The sequence below is a fragment of the Leucoraja erinacea genome, chromosome 19 (genome assembly GCF_028641065.1).
Source record: "Leucoraja erinacea ecotype New England chromosome 19, Leri_hhj_1, whole genome shotgun sequence".
In the NCBI taxonomy this organism is placed as follows: Eukaryota; Metazoa; Chordata; class Chondrichthyes; order Rajiformes; family Rajidae; genus Leucoraja; species Leucoraja erinaceus.
This window is the reverse complement of record NC_073395.1, coordinates 140,100-157,144: the sequence shown is the minus strand read 5'-3', so window position 1 is coordinate 157,144 and position 17,045 is coordinate 140,100. Positions and strand designations below refer to the sequence as shown.

The window sequence follows — 17,045 nt, the reverse complement described above, 5'->3', positions numbered from 1 at the left end:
CCAGCACTCTGTGAAACGTCACCTATCCATGTTCTCCACAGATGTTGCCTGACCCGCTGAGTTACTCCAGCACTCTGTGAAACGTCACCTATCCATGTTCTCCACAGATGCTGCCTGACCCGCTGAGTTACTCCAGCACTCTGTGAAACGTCACCTATCCATGTTCTCCAGATGCTGCCTGGCCCGCTGAGTTACTCCAGCACTCTGTGAAACGTCACCTATCCATGTTCTCCACAGATGTTGCTTGACCCGCTGAGTTACTCCAGCACTGTGTATCCTTCTGTAGCAATTTCTACACAATAAACAAAAGCAATAATACACTAGGTTTTGTTGGCAAATTTGAACGTGGCTTACTATGGTAAATCATTGAGTGTGAACTTTTGTCTTTACACGACTTACTGTATTATTACCACTAGATGGGGTGCAATTATTAACTGGCAGATTTTATTTTTGAAAGCTGTAAAACAGAAACTGATGGAAGAACTCAGCAGATCAGGTGACATCTGTGTAAAGGGAAACAATGTTGAAGACCTGTCAGAAGTTAGAAGGAGAATGGAAAAACGAATGTGGGAGACGGACACCATTAATAATGTGTGATCAGACATATCATAGGGACAAGCTGTTGAAGGCATTTGTTTGACAGGTTAAGGTGCACAGCCACAATGAGAAAACATAACAGTCATAAAATGCAGAATTGTAGGAATTGTCCAGCAGATTAGCTGAGCAATATTGCAACTAATAGCCAGCAGAACTGGCCAGGATTTGGCCTTTCCTCCAGCTTTCCTGCTGTCACACCTTACCAGAGAGTGGTATCTTTCCCCATTCTGATGCTGGTCTCCCAGGTAGATAGGCTTGTCTGACCTGTGGTCTCTCACAGGGCAGTAATGTCATGTCAGCACCTGACTTCCAGAACAAAGAAGTGGAGCACAGCAGGCCCCTTGGGCAACAGTGACCATGAAATGGTGGAATTCTGCATTAGGATAGAGAGTGACACATTTAATGCAGAGACTAGGGTCCTGAACTTGAATAAAGGAGACTTTGAAGGTATGTTACGGGAATTGGCTAGAATAGACGGACAAATTATACTTAAAGGTTTGACAGTGGAGATGCAATGGTGAAGAATTAAAGACCGCATGGATGAACTCCAGAAATTGTTCATCCCTGTCTGACGAAAAAATAAAACTGGGAAGGCAGCTCAACCGTGGCTGACGAGGGAAGTCAAGGATAGTGTTAAAGCCAAGGAAGAGGCATATAAATTGGCCAGAAGAAGTGGCAAAACCAGAGGACTAGGAGAAATTTAGAACTCATCAGAGGAGGACAAAGGGGTTAATTAAGAGGGAGAAAAAAGAACATGAAAGAAAGCTTGCAGGGAATATAAAAACTGACTGTAAAAGTTTGTTTAGATATGTAAAAAGGAAAAGATTAGTGAAGACAAATATAGGTCTCTTACTGTAGAGACAGGTGAATTTATAATGGGAAACAAGGAAATGGCAGAACAGTTAAACAAGTACTTAGGTTCTGTTTTCACTGAGGAAGACGCACACAATCTCCCAGAAATACTAGGGGACTGAGGATCTAGTGGGAGAGCCATGGCTCAGGCCCAGGACAGAAAGGTCGGATTCGGAATGGATTCGGAGTTGAAGTGCTGAGCCACTGGGAGATCAGGTTGGTTAATGCGAACTGAGCTCCCGGTGGCTCAGCACTTCACTATGAACATTGACCTCCAATTTCAGGTAGTCCTTGCTTTCTCCCTCCTTCCCCTCCCCTTTCCTGCTCTTCCAGTCTTCCATCTCCGCATCTTCCTTTCTTCTTCCCGCCCCCTCCCCCACCTCCACATCAGTCTGAAGAAGGGTCTCGACCTGAAACGTCACCTATTCCTTCGCTCCATAGATGCTGCCTCACCCGCTCAGTTTCTCCAGCATTTTTGTCTACCTTGGATACCAGGTCCATTTCAGAATGGCAGGTAGTAACTAGTGTGGTGCAGCAAGGCTCAGTACTGGGAGTGCAGCGTAGGTTTATCAGGTTAATTTCCGATATGGTGACACTGACATACGATGAAAAAATGGGTCGACTGGGCTTGTATTCACTGGAATTTAGGATGAGAGGGGATCTTATAGAAACATATAAATTTCTTAGATGATTGGACAGGCGAGATGAAGGAATAAATGTTCCAGATGTTGAGGGAGTCCAGAACCAGGGGTCACACCATTTAAGAATAAGGGGCAGGACATTTAGGACTGAGAAGAGGAAAAACTTTTTCACCCAAAGATGTGAATCTGTGGAATTCTCTGCCACAGAGGGCAGTGGAGGCCAATTCACGAGGGGGGAGAGAGGAAAGAGAGAGGAGGAGAGGATGAGAGGGGGAGGGGGAGGGAGAAGGAGAGGGGGAGGGGGAGAGAGGGAGATTTAGCTCTTGGGGCTAACGGAATATGGGGAAAATGCAGGAACCGGATACTGATTTTAGATGATCAGTCATGATCATATTGACAGTGCAGCCATAATCTAATGACAAGATCGCCAGGTCACAACTGGAGACCAGGCACTGCTTCATCGATATTAATGCTCACACATTGATGGCAAAAGTGTGACAATTGCGGGTACACACATGCTGCAGCATGTATACACACATGCACAGGCACGCACGCACACACACACAGGAACGCACACAGAGGCATGCACACAAACACACACGCCACACACCCCTCACGCACACAAAGACAGACGCCACACACCCCTCACGCATACCCCACACACACCCGTGTCACTAGCCCCACAGTGTCACTAGCCCCAGTGTCACCAGCCCCAGTGTCGCTAGCCCCAGTCATTAGCCCCAGTGTCACTAGTCCCAGTGTCACCGGCCCTTAAATTACAAATCGCATTGAGTCTGTATAGACTATAGAAAATCCATAAAATATTAAAACAGTGATTTGATGTGTACAGTTGAAATAAGTATGGTTTATTATTTCATTTGATAGGGAACTTTGAGAATAATGCAATTAAAAGTATGTAATTAAAGCACTGTAACCAAACTATTTAAATAACAAAAATAAATTCTCAAACATTAATGTTTGTGCCAGGCATATAATAAATATGTGACAAATGAATTGATCGCAAAATAAAGATACAATTAAGCCATTCAGATAATCTCCTTTTGAATACATAGGTAATTACATGCAAATAAGATGAATTAAAAAAGATTTTAGAAAAGTATTAGAAATAAAATGTATTTATGGAGTTGATATATACAGAAGATCAGATACCAGGTGCCTCGTTCCTTTCATATATAATGCATGGTCAAGTACAAGATAATGTTTTGATATTGGACTCAGTAACTTCGATGTGGTACTACATTTGCAATGAAGGTTGTCCCAACAATGTGTGGTTGCAACACACATCCGAATTCTAATGACCAGTCGAATGTGTTATATTATAAAATTAGTTAAACCGTATCAGAGCATAATAGACCTCAAACTGAACAGTCACATTTAAAAAAGATAAAGGCGCTCAACTATTGCATCGATTCATATCAGTGGTGAATGAAGAACGCTGCATTTAGAATTCAAATAGAAAGACACAAAATCGATTCTCTAAAGGAGCACAATATGTAGTAATTTTGTTTGCAATGTTTGGTAACATATTAGTTGGAGTTATGTATTGACATTACTGCTGATTGCAATTGCTTTCCTCAAATTATTATTACATCTGTTATCCAAAAGTAAGTAACTGAGAGCAAGATAGAATATAAAACAGGACCACAACATTTCAGGAATATTATGCAGAATAAGCATTTAAACGCTGGTTTATAGTCAGGAATATAAGTGGTATTTTAAGAACCTACGATTGGCATGTTCAGAACTCGGCGCTTTTCTTGTACGTAATGATGGACATTTTAAACCAACGTCCATTATTGTCATTAAAAGTTAGTGAATCTGAACTCAGTGCATTGTAAATATAAAAATGTGTTCCTCTTGATGAACCTGAAATCTGAATTTAAGAAATGCAAGCTTGGATAAACCAGTGGCTTTTCAGCATTTATAGCCTAACTTTTATAAACCTTTACACTAAAATCTTTGGAAAGATGCCTGTAAGTGCAAAACAAAGACCTAGTATTTGCCACATGAAGACAATGTCTCATGATTTCACAAGTTTAAATCCCTGCCCCGTATCCAGAACTGTGGGTGGGAACCATCTCATCTTCAACCGTTTGAAACATCTAAAGCACACATTACACACCCAAAAGAGGTTCAAGCCACCGCACCAGTCCGCCAGGTGAATGAGAGGATAGGTGATGCGAGGAAAATAAAGCATCCAATGTTTGGCAACATCGCTTCCTGTTGGTAAATGTAGGGTGTAGTCACTCCAGGACTTGGATATACCATAAATAGCAGTCACTGTTCTTCCCTTATCTGACCAGCTAATGCTGTTGTCAAGGTTGCAATTATATTCTACCCAGTCTTTCGTAAAGTCACCTAACTGGGGAAGATCTGCCTCCTCAATATTCACTTCTTTAGCCAGTTTAGCACCTTGCACAGCAACAAAAATATCACCCACTCTTCTCACATCTTTAACCCATGGAAGAGCATTCTCACAGTCCAGAACAATTATCAGACGGGAGCTGAAGTCAGCGTTCTTCTCTTTCCACCACTCTAATAATGTCTCCAGCCTCAAGGTTTCTCCTCCTAATACCAAACAAATAGAAGGAAACATATTAGTATTCAATGCACCTCAAATCATGTAGTTACTTACAATGCACGCTGCAATTCCCTGGTAAAAGGCTGAAGTTATTTCATTGTCCATGCCGGTCACCAGATTAAGGGTCTTACAAATTGCTTTAAACTTTTACATTTTGTTTCAGGTGGTAGGAAGATAATTCTTGTTCCTCTTGCTATGTCTTGCAACTTTTGCAGCTCTTAGTATGCCTTCAATATTTTTGCAGTTCTTTTCATTTCTCCCTATCAAAAAGAACAGCACTTTCTTTTCCTCTTTTTTTTGTTTGCACTTTTTTAGTTTTCTTGTCCATTATGTCAATGTCCTTCACAGATTTCTCTCCTACTAGTGGGAGAGGTCGACCAGAGCACAACCTCAGGATTAAAGGACGTTCCTGTAGATCCTTGAGGAAGAATTTCTTTAGTCAGAGGGTGGTGAATCTGTGGAATTCATTGCCACAGTTGGCTGTGGAGGCCTGGTTAATGAACATTTTTAAGGCAGAGTTTGATAGATTCTAGATTAGTATAGGTGTCAGGGGTCATGATTGAATGGCGGAGTAGACTTAATGGGCCGGATGGCCTAATTCTGCTCCTATCACTTATGAACTTATTTCCATGGTGATTGTGGGGTGTAGTGGGTAGTAGAATAAATTTTGTAAAAACTCTTCACTCACCTTCTGTTTTTGGAGATCATGGTGGACAGCCTGGTGGTAAAATCTATCTTTAGTGTACATGAGATCAATCGCTGTGCCTACCATGCCATCCTTTTTCTCCAGAGATACTGCCTGACCTGCTGAGTTACTTCTAGCACTCTGTGAAATGTCACCTATCCATGTTCTCCAGAGATGCTGAGTTATTTTGTGTTCTTTTTCTAGGTCTGCACAACACTTGAGAATCTTTAATTTACAACAGAAGTCTTTAATGCTTTACTCAATGCTGGCAGCGAGACAACTCAAAATGGCTGCAACCACACACACTGTCTACAGACAGGATAAACTATATACAAAACATCTCCCTTTGTCCTGTGCAGCACCATCTGCTGCACGGGAGGAGCAACGGGTCCTCCTATCCCACACAGTCCACCAAACATCACATACCCCCTGTTTAAGAAGGAACTGCAGATGCTGGAGAATCGAAGGTTACACAAAAAAGCTGGAGAAACTCAGCGGGTGCAGCAGCATCTATGGAGCGAAGGAAATAGGCAACGTTTCGGGCCAAAACCCTTCTTCAGACTGATCGGGGGCGGGGGTGGGCGGGGACAAGAAAGGAAAAAGGAGGAGGAGCCCGAAGGCTGGGGGATGGGAGGAGACAGCAGGGGGACTAGGGAAGGGGAGGAGACAGCAAGGACTAACAAAATTGGGAGAAGTCGATGTTCATGCCCCCAGGATGCAGACTCCCCAAACGGAATATGAGGTGCTGTTCCTCCAATTTCCGGTGCTGCTCGCTGTGGCTATGGAGGAGACCCAGGACAGAGAGGTCGGAGACAGAGTGGGAGGGGGAGTTGAAGTGCTGAGCCACCGGGAGGTCAGCTTGGTTATTGCGGACCGAGCGGAGGTGTTCGGCGAAACGATCGCCCAACCTCCGCTTGGTCTCACCGATATAGATCTGCTGACATCTAGAGCAGCGGACGCAATAGATGAGGTTGGAAGAGATGCAGGTAAACCTCTGTCGTACCTGGAACGATTGCTTGGGTCCTTGAACGGAGTCGAGGGGGGAGGTAAAGGGACAAGTGGTGCATCTCTTGCGGTTGCAAGGGAAAGTGCCCGGGGAGGGGGTGGCACGAGAGGGAAGGGAAGAATTGACAAGGGAGTTATGGAGGGAGCGGTCTTTGCGGAAGGCAGATATGGGGGGAGATGGGAAGATGTGGCGAGTGGTGGGGTTACGTTGGAGGTAGCGAAACTGACGGAGGATTACTTTTTGTATGTGACGGCTGGTGGGGTGAAAGGTGAGGACTAGGGGGACTCGGCCCTTGTTGCGAGTGGGGGGATGGGGAGAGAGAGCAGTGTTGCGGGGTATGGATGAGACCCTGGTGCGAGCCTCATTTATGGTGGAGGAGGGGAACCCCCGTTCCCTGAATAATGAGGACATTTCAGATGTCCTGGTGTGGAACGCCTCATCCGTGGAGCAGATGCGGCGTAGACGGAGGAATTGGGAGTAGGGGATGGAGTCCTTACAGGAAGCAGGGTGGGAAGAAGTGTACCCTGTGTACATCACATACCCCCTTTCCAGTTTGAACGTCTCCAGCTGGACCTCGTTTTACTCTTTATTTACAGCTTTTTTTGCATTTCACAACTCTTCCTAAAGGCTCAGAATTAACAGTTTTCCTCAGTGTTCTCTTTTCAAGTGATATCAGTATTTGCTTTATCTGTATGCTGTTCTTTCTCCACTTGACTAGTTTTTCTTGGCGGTCGTCAGCGTTTGGGATGCGAACGCGATTGGTTCTTCCTTGCCGTTTGGCGCCATTTGTGAGATTACTGCTCCTTAGGTAAATTGAATGGATTAAAGGCCGATAAATCCCCAGGGCCGGATAGGCTGCATCCCAGAGTACTTAAGGAAGTAGCCCCAGAAATAGTGGATGCATTAGTGATAATTTTTCAAAACTCTTTAAATTCTGGAGTAGTTCCTGAGGATTGGAGGGTAGCTAATGTAACCCCACTTTTTAAAAAGGGAGGGAGAGAGAAAACGGGGAATTACAGACCAGTTAGTCTAACATCGGTAGTGGGGAAGCTGCTAGTCAGTTATTAAAGATGGGATAGCAGCACATTTTGGAAGTGGTGAAATCATTGGACAAAGTCAGCATGGATTTACGAAAGGTAAATCATGTCTGACGAATCTTATAGAATTGTTCGAGGATGTAACTAGTAGAGTGGATAAGGGAGAACCAGTGGATGTGGTGTATCTGGACTTTCAGGCTTTCGACAAGGTCCCACATAAGAGATTAGTATACAAACTTAAAGCACATGGTATTGGGGGGATCAGTATTGATGTGGATAGAGAACTGGCTGGCAAACAGGAAGCAAAGCGTAGGAGTAAACGGGTCCTTTTCACAATGGCAGGCAGTGACTAGTGGGGTACCGCAATGCTCAGTGCTGGGACCCCAGCTATTTACAATATATATTAATGATTTGGACGAGGGAATTGAATGCAACATCTCCAAGTTTGCGGATGACACGAAGCTGGGTGAGTGGGCAAATGCATGGCAGATGCAGTATAATATGGATAAATGTGAGGTTATCCACTTTGGTGGCAAAAACAGGTAAGTAGACTATTATCTAAATGGTGGCCGATTAGGAAAAGGGGAGATGCAACAAGACCATGGTGTCATGGTACACCAGTCATTGAAAGTAGGCATGCAGGTGCAGCAGGCAGTGAAGAAAGCGAATGGTATGTTAGCATTCATAGCAAAAGGACTTGAGTATAGGAGCAGGGAAGTTCTACTGCAGTTGTACAGGGTCTTGGTGAGACCACACCTGGAGTATTGTGTACAGTTTTGGTCTCCAAATCTGAGGAAGGACATTATTGCCATAGAGGGAGTGCAGAGATGGTTCACCAGACTGATTCCTGGGATGTCAGGACTGTCTTATGAAGAAAGACTGGATAGACTCAGCTTGTACTCTCTAGAATTTAGAAGATTGAGGGGGGATCTCATAGAAACTTACAAAATCCTTAAGGGGTTGGACAGGCTAGATGCAGAAAGATTGTTCCCGATGTTGGGGAAGTCCAGAACAAGGGGTCACAGTTTAAGGATAAAGGGGAAATCCTTTAGGACTGAGATGAGAAAAACATTTTTCACACAGAGAGTGGTGAATCTCTGGAACTCTCTGCCACAGAAGGTAGTTGAGGCCAGTTCATTGGCTATATTTAAGAGGGAGTTAGATGTGGCCCTTGTGGCTAAAGGGATCAGGGAGTATGGAGAGAAGGCAGGTACAGGATACTGAGTTGGATGATCAGCCATGATCATATTGAATGGCGGTGCAGGCTCGAAGGGCCGAATGGCCTACACCTGCACCTATTTTCTATGTTTCTAAGACCATCGACAGCCAGCGAGATTGGCTTTGATTGGTCATAGTGGACCAAACGCGTCTTCTGGGCGAGGATCTCCTTCAACCTGGTGAATGCATGGTCACACTCTTTGGATCAGTGCCTATCGACGTCCTGTTTTCGCAGGTTGTTCAATGGTGCGCACAAAGTCGAAAGTGCTGGTATGAACTTGCCACAGTAGTTCACCTTGCCAATGAAGCTTTCAAGCTGCTTCACAATTTTGGGCGTCGGCAATTTCACAATGGCGTCCACTCTTTCTTCCGATGGCTTCAAACCACTTGCTGAGATCACATGTCCAAGATATGTGACCTGTGGTTGGGAGAATGCGCAGTTGTCCATGCGCAACTTCATGTCGTAGTTGTTCAGTGCCGTGAGGACCTGTATTAGGTTCTGCAGGTGTTCCTCCTCTGTCCGGCCGGTGACAATTATGTCATCCAGGTAGGCGGCTACGTACGGCATCCCGGCAACCAGATTGTCGATCAGTTTCTGGAAGATGGTCGGTGCCGGTCCAAACGACAATCGGTTGTATCTGAACAGTCCCTGGTGCGTGTTGATCACGAGCAGGTTTTTTGTCTCGTCGTCCAGTTCCACTTGGAGATACGCGTCGGACGTGTCCAATTTCGAGAAGTATTGTCCTCCTTGCAGCTTGATGAACAGCTTGTCCACTCTTGTTATGTGGTGTTGATCAATGTGCAATTGAGGGTTTACAGTCACTTTGTAGTCGCCACAGATGCGCACCTTTCCGCAAGGCTTCTGAACGACAACTATGGGTGCTTCCCATTCCGAATGGTCCACATGGGTGATAATTCCCATTTCTTCAAGACGGCAGCGTTCCTTGTCGACGGCGTTCATCCGACTGAACGGAACTGGTCTTGGTTTGAAGAACGGCATCGTCTTTGAATATGAGCCGTGCCTTCATCTTCGTGTAATGTCCGAGCCCAGGTGTGTAAACGGCCGGAAACTGGTTAAGAACCTTCTGCATGTTGTTCTCGTACTTGCTGACCATGTTGCAATCCGGGGTAGATGACAATGCCATAGTTGATCCATCGTAGATCAAGGCGTTCATGTCAAGCTTGAAAGCATGGATCCAGTCGATGGCGCACAGAGATGGACCTTCTTTATCAATGACGATCAGCGGCCACATCTGTGTCATACCATTACAGGAAACGGCGACAGTGCATTTGGCTTTCGTGGGAATGGGCTGTCGTCCGTATCCGAAAAGGCGGATGTTGGCTGGTTTCAGTTTCGGCAATCCGATTCTCTCCCAGATGTCCTGACCCACTAGTGACACAGCCACACCAGTGTCCACCTGGAACTGTATATCGACATTCGAGACCCGCAGCAAAATCCTCGGCTTCTCGGTGATTGCAGACACACCGAGCACTTCAATAGAAATGGTCTCCACGATTTGGTCGACTGTGTTTTGCGCTTTCTTGCCCTTTCTCAGCTTTGTTACGGATTGACACACTGCCTGGAGATGACCTTTTCGGTTACAGGCATAACAAACGGACGCTATATACGGACACTCACGGTGATGACGAGCAGTCGCGCCGCATCGGTAGCAGGGTTTTGATCCTCCCCCCACAGGGGGACGGCTCTTCTGAAACTGTCCCACGTTCTCCGGATTTGCTCCGAGTCGATCAAGTGGTTTCTGGCGTTGCGGGACGAGTCTGACGAATTGTATGCACCTCCTGAGGGAGCTTCGACGCTGTTTCGCCAGCCATTTTGTGCAGTTCTTTACTTAGCAGTGCAGCCATCTTAGCACACTGCAACACATTCTTCAATGAGGCATCCGATTTCTTGAGAATCGCTTGCTGTATGAATGCGTGCCTGCAGCCCATGACCAGTCTATCCCGCAACGCATTGTCTTCACAGTTTTCACAGTATTGAGTTTTAAAATCACATGCCTCAGCCTTGGTGCGAAGTTTGGAAAGAAATTTGGTGATCGATTGCCCTTCCTGTTGCACCGCCCGGTAGAAATCAAGGCAAGCTGCAAGGAAATTTTGACCTTCTTCGAAATGCAGCTGCAAAGCCGTTGTGATTTCAGCATATGGAACTTCAGTTACTTCTTCTGTAAGTAAATTTTGAAGCAGTGCAAAAGTTTCTGGAGACATTGATGAAGACAAGAGAGTCATCTTCCTCTGGTCAGTCGTAATTGCCATACTTTCAAAATAAAACTCCGCGCTCATTAAATATGACGACCACCTTTCTCGCTCGAGATTGAAACGATCGAATTGCCGAGACATGTTAGTTTGAGTTCTGTTTTTTTTTTTAATTTAAAAAAAATGCTCTTATCTGGGTCTTTGGACGCAATCCGAAGTATTCTACTCCTGACACCACTTTCGTGTTGATTTTCTAGGTCTGCACAACACTTGAGAATTTACAACAGAAGTCTTTAATGCTTTACTCAATGCTGGCAGCAAGACAACTCAAAATGGCTGCAACCACACACACTGTCTACTGACAGGATAAACCATATACAAAATATCTCCCTTTGTCCTGTGCAGCGCCACCTGCTGCACGGGAGGAGCAACAGGTCCTCCCATCCCACACAGTCCACCAAACATCACAAGTTACTCCAGCACTCTGTGCCTATCTTTGGCTACAATCCTCTCCTGGCACTTTATGTTACTGACTTTAAAGGAACAAGTATGAACGATGGCTAATGATTCCTTGCAGGCATTTAACTCTAGTAAGCTAATACTTCTCACTCACTATTTCATCACATGGAAATATAAATCTAAAAACTTTGTGCTGATTTGAGTTTCTTCCTTTCAAACACTGTATTGAACTCACTCATGTTATTATTGCCACAAAAAAAATATTAATGCACCATTAAACTGTTAACTAAAACCAGTCCGTTACAATATCAAACATTGCTCAGTCTGACCCGACCTCGAATGCCACCTACCCATGTTCTTCAGAGATGTTGCCAGACCCGCTGAAATACTCCAGCACTTTGCAACCTTTTGTGTAAACCAGCATCTGCAGTTCCTTGTTTCTACAAACATGGCCTGCCCTTGTTGTTTCTAAAATACACTGTTGCAGAAAACAAAATTACTTCCTGAAACGCGCCATCATCCGGAAAAAAGGATACAAACTTATCTTGGTCAATAAGAAATTTAAAATCCTTCTATGAAACAATTTTATTCTTGATTACTTAATTCTCCATTTATTCATTTGTCACTAGAAAGTTATTGAAGTTATATCTGACCACTGAGAGTTTATTTGATTTACCTCCTTGGTTACATATTTACCACATATTAGCAAATGTGGTCTCCCAATGACAGCTCAGACGATCATCACAGAACTGGCTTTGAGACTGTGGGTCTGGACTCATTCTATCAATACTTGGGACCAATGTACCCCAAGATGACAGACTTTGCCTCAAAAATCCGTTGCCTGTTCGGGACAACATATCTCTGTGAGCAGGCGTGACCAATAACAAATCCAAACTGCGCTCGCAGCTGACAACTAAATGACATTATGAAAATGACAACTGCCCAGAAACTGGTCCCTGATGTTGACAGGTTGGTTAAAGCCAAGAGATGTCAGATGGCTGGAAGCAGCAAGTGAAAAATGAGTGACACTGTTCGATGTACTGCAACATGTAAGCACAATATTGAGTGTTATAATATTGTGATTCATTCATTTTCTGACTCTTCTATTATTGTAAATGTGATCACTTCAATAAAAATTAGAGGCTAACTGTTTTCATTGTCTGAGTTTGATTGCTGGAAGCAGGCTAATAAGGTGCGGTTGTGTAACCTACATTTACAATTTGTTTCGTTACGTCTACATTTGTGTCTGCTAATGTTCGATTTCAAATGGTTTATTCATGGAAAGCGTTTGGCTCCCGAAACAATCTTGGCCAAATTAGCATTGTTTTTTCTCTCTATCATCACAACTTTCTTGTAGCCTACGACTGTTAAGTTAATACCAATCATAAAAGTAATGCTTGCTAGGCAATCTTCTTCATAAGAAACACTTTGTATTTATATAGCAGAGACTGAGACACATGTGAGCAGGTTGATAAAACGAAGGCAATGAAAGCTGTGGGAGCATGCGCGCATGCACAAGTCATCCGGCCCGCATGAAGTCGCATTTTGCCCATTCCAGCACGTGACCTAAAATGAGTTTGACACCCCTGGATTAGAGGGTATTAGCTATAAGATATTGGACAGACTTGGAAACTACCATTGCAAGCACCACCAAAATCGATTAAAGGGTTGAAAAAAAAGTGCAGACTGTAAATCTGAAATAAAAACAGAAAATCAAGCAGCATCTCTGAACAGAAAAACAGTGCCCACGATTTAGGCCGATAAACATTAATTTGTAATCTTCTATGATTAATTACATTCCAATCTTCTAATAATTGTACAGCACCTATAGTCTAAAAATAAATAAAAAGCTTGAGAGCTAAAGAACAGTTGCTGGCAACCAGCTGATAACTAAATACAACCTGTGGATTCTGTCCTATCACTAACTAAAGTCAAGCAACAAAAGGCCAATAGCACCAAGAACCAAAGACTGACGAGAACCTTTCAAAAACAGTAAGGCATGCAGGGCCAAGAAGTACAGACTCTGACTGGGCCACTCAAGGACATTTGCAGACTTGTCACGAAGCCACTCCTGCGTTGGCTTGGCTCTGTGCTTAGGGTCGTTGTCCGGTTGGAAGGTGAACCTCCGCCCCAGTCTGAGATCAAGAACACTCTGGAGCAGGTTTTGATCAAGGATCTCTCTGTACTTTGCTCCGTTCATCTTTTCTTCAATCCTGACTAGTCTCCCAATTCCTGCCGCTGAAAACATCCCCACAACATGATGCTGCCACCAGCATGCTTCACCATAGGTATGGTATTGGCCAGGTGCTGAGCAGTGCCTGGTTTCCTCCAGACGTGCCGTTTGGCATTCTGGCCAAAGAGTTCAATCTTGGTTTCGTCAGACCAGATAATTTTGTTTATCATGGTCTGAGAGTCCTTTCGGTGCCTTTTGGCAAACTCCAAGTGGGCTGTCATATGTCTTTTACTGAGGAGTGGCTTCCATCTGGTCACTCTATCATAAAGGCTTGATTGGTGGAGTGCTGCAGATATAGTTGTCCTTCAGGGTTCTCCCATCTCCACAGAGGAACTCTGGAACTCTGTCAGAGTGACCATCGGGTTCTTGGTCACCTCCCCGACCAAGGCCCTTCTCCCCCAATTGCTCAGTTTGGCTGGGTGGCCAGCTCTATGAAGAATCCTGCTGGTTCCAAAGTTCTTCCATTGAAGAATGATGAAGGCCACCGTGCTCTTCGGGGCCAGCAATGCTGCAGGAATTGTTTTATACCCTTCCCCAGATCTGTGTCTCGACACAATCCTGTCTCGGAGGTCTGCGGACAATTCCTTTGTCTTCATGGCTTGTTTTTTGCTCTGACATACACTGTCAACTGTGGGGCCTTATATAAACAGCAGTGTGCCTTTACAAATCATGTCCAATCAATTTAATTTATCACTGGTGTAGAAACATCTCAAGGATAATCAATGGAAACAGGAAGAACATATCCTCATTTTTGAGTGTCATAGCAAAGGGTCCGAATACTTATGTAAATGTGATATTTTTAATTACTTTGCAAAAATTCCTAAACACCTGTTTTCGCTTCTTCATTCTGGGGTATTGTGTGTAGATTGATGATAAAAAAAATGAATTTAATCAATTTTAAAATAAGGCTGTATCGTTAGAAAATGTGGAAAAAGTGAAGGGGTCTGAATATACAATAGGTGCAGGAGTAGGCCATTCGGCCCTTCGAGCCAGCACCGCCATTCAATGTGATCATGGCTGATCATCCCCAATCAGTACCCCGTTCCTGCCTTCTCCCCATATCCCATGACTCCGCTATTTTTAAGAGCCCTAGCTAGCTCTCTCTTGAAAGCATCCAGAGAACCTGCCTCCACCGCCCTCTGAGGCAGAGAATTCCACAGACTCACCACCCTCTGTGAGAAAAAGTGTTTCCTCGTCTCCGTTCTAAATGGCTTACTCCTTATTCTTAAACTGTGGCCCCTGGTTCTGGACTCCCCCAACATCGGGAACATGTTTCCTGCCTCTAGCGTGTCCAAGCCCTTAACAATCTTATATGTTTCAATGAGATCTCCTCTCATCCTTCTAAACTCCAGAGTGTACAAGCCCACCTGCTCCATTTTCTCAGCATATGACAGTCCCGTCATCTGGGAATTAACCTTGTAACCCCATGCTGCACTCCCTCAATAGCAAGAATGTACTTCCTCAAATTAGGGGAACAAAACTGCACACAATACTCCAGGTGTGGTCTCACAAGGGCGCCGTACAAATGCAGAAGGACCTCTTTGCACCTATATTTGATTCCTCTTGTTATAAAGGCCAACATGTCATTCGCTTTCTTCACTGCCTGCTGTACCTGCATGCTTACTTTCCACTGACACTACACAGCCACTGACACTCTCCACCGCCTAGTGGAGTTGGTTCTTACCCTCAATACCTTCACGTTTGACTCATCCCATTTCCTCCAAATACAAGGCGTAGCTATGGGCACACGCATTGGCCCCAGCTACGCCTGCCTCTTTGTCGGGTACGTTGCCCCCTAACTTCCACCAACATGTCTCCTGCTGCACCAGAGGACCTAACACTCTCGAACACATACGTACCAGGGCCCCATCTCCGACCTCTACCTCCGTTACATCGACGACTGCTTTGGTGCCACTTCCTGCACCCACAATGCCACCCAGCTTTGTGTCATCTGCAAATTTGCTAATGTTACTTTGAATCCCTTCATCCAATTCATTGATGTATATTGTAAATAGCTGCGTTCCCAGCACCAAGACTTGCGGTACCCCACTAGTCACTGCCTGCCATTCTGAAAGGGACCTGTCAATCCCTACTCTTTGTTTCCTGTCTGCCAACCACTTCTCTATCCATGTCAGCACTCTATCCCCAATGCCATGTGCCCTAATTTTGCCCACTAATCTCCTATCTTATCCTTATCAAATGCTTTCTGAAAGTCCAGGTACACTAAATCCACTGCCTCTCCCTTGTCTATTCTCCTAGTTACATCTTCAAAAAATCCCAGAAGAATAGTCAAGCATGATTTCCCCATCGTAAATCCATGCTGACTCGGACCGATCTTGTTACTGCTATCCAAATGTGAGGCTATCTCATCTTTTATAATTGACTCCAGCATCTTCCCCACCGCCGATGTCAGGCTAACTGGTCTATAATTCCCCGTTTTCTCTCTCCCACCTTTCTTAAAAAGTGGGATAACATTAGCTACCCTCCAATCCACAGGAACTGATCCTGAGTCTATAGAACATTGGAAAATTATCACCAATGCATCCACATTTTCTAGAGCCACCTCCTTAAGTACCCTGGAATGCAGGCCCTCGGGATTTATCGGCCTTCAGTCCCATCAGTCTATCCAACACCATTTCCTGCCTCATGTGGATTTCCTTCAGTTCCTCTGTCACCCCAGATCCTCTGGCCACTACTATATCAGGAAGTTTGTTTGTGTCCTCCTTAGTGAAGACAGATACAAAGTACCTGTTCAACTCATCTGCCATTTCCTTGTTCTCCATAATAAATTCACCTTTTTCGGTCTTCAAGGGTCCAACTTTGGTCTTAACTAATTTCTCTTCACATACCTAAAGAAGCTTTTATTATCCTGCTTTATATTCTTGCCTAGCTTACCTCCGTACCTCATCTTTTCTCCCCGTATTGTCTTTTTGGTTATCTTCTGTTGTTCTTTAAACATTACCCAATCCTCTTGCTTCCCGCTCATCTTTGCTACGTTGTACTTCTTCGCTTTAATTTTTATACTGTCCCTGACGTCCCTCTTCAGCCATGGTCGTCCCTTTCTCCCCTTGGAATCTTTCTTCCTCCTAGGAATGAACTGATCCTGCACCTTCTGTATTATTCCTAGAAACACCTGCCATTTTTGTTCCACTGTCATCCCTGCTAGTGTATCTTTTCAGTCAACTTTGGCCAGCTCCTCCCTCATGGCCCCATAGTCCCCTTTATTCAACTGCAGCACTGACACCTCAGATCTACTCTTCTCCCATCCAATTGTAGATTAAACCTGTCCATGTTATGGTCACTGCCTCCTTATGGCTCATTAACATCGAGGTCCTTTATCAAATCCGGTTCATTACATAACACTAAATCCAGAATTGCCTTCTCCCTGGTAGGCTCCAATACAAGCTGTTCAAAGAATCCATCACAAAGGCGATCTACAAAATCCCTTTCTTGGGGTCCAGTACCAACCTGATTTTCCCAGTCTACCTGCTTGTTGAAATCTCC

The 17,045-nt window shown here is 44.5% G+C and overlaps 1 protein-coding gene across 2 annotated transcripts in view; it reads right to left on the bottom strand.

The window, feature by feature from the left end:
• Positions 1 to 2,935: 2,935 nt before the first annotated feature.
• The window catches only part of tmem168b (transmembrane protein 168b), a 28,480-nt gene continuing 14,370 nt past the window's right edge, over positions 2,936 to 17,045 (bottom strand). For both annotated transcript variants that reach the window (XM_055649987.1, XM_055649988.1), the window contains one exon: positions 2,936 to 4,679. In XM_055649987.1, the coding sequence (XP_055505962.1) occupies positions 4,132 to 4,679 (548 nt within the window). In that variant the 3' untranslated portion in view covers positions 2,936 to 4,131. The remainder of the gene's footprint in view (positions 4,680 to 17,045) is intronic.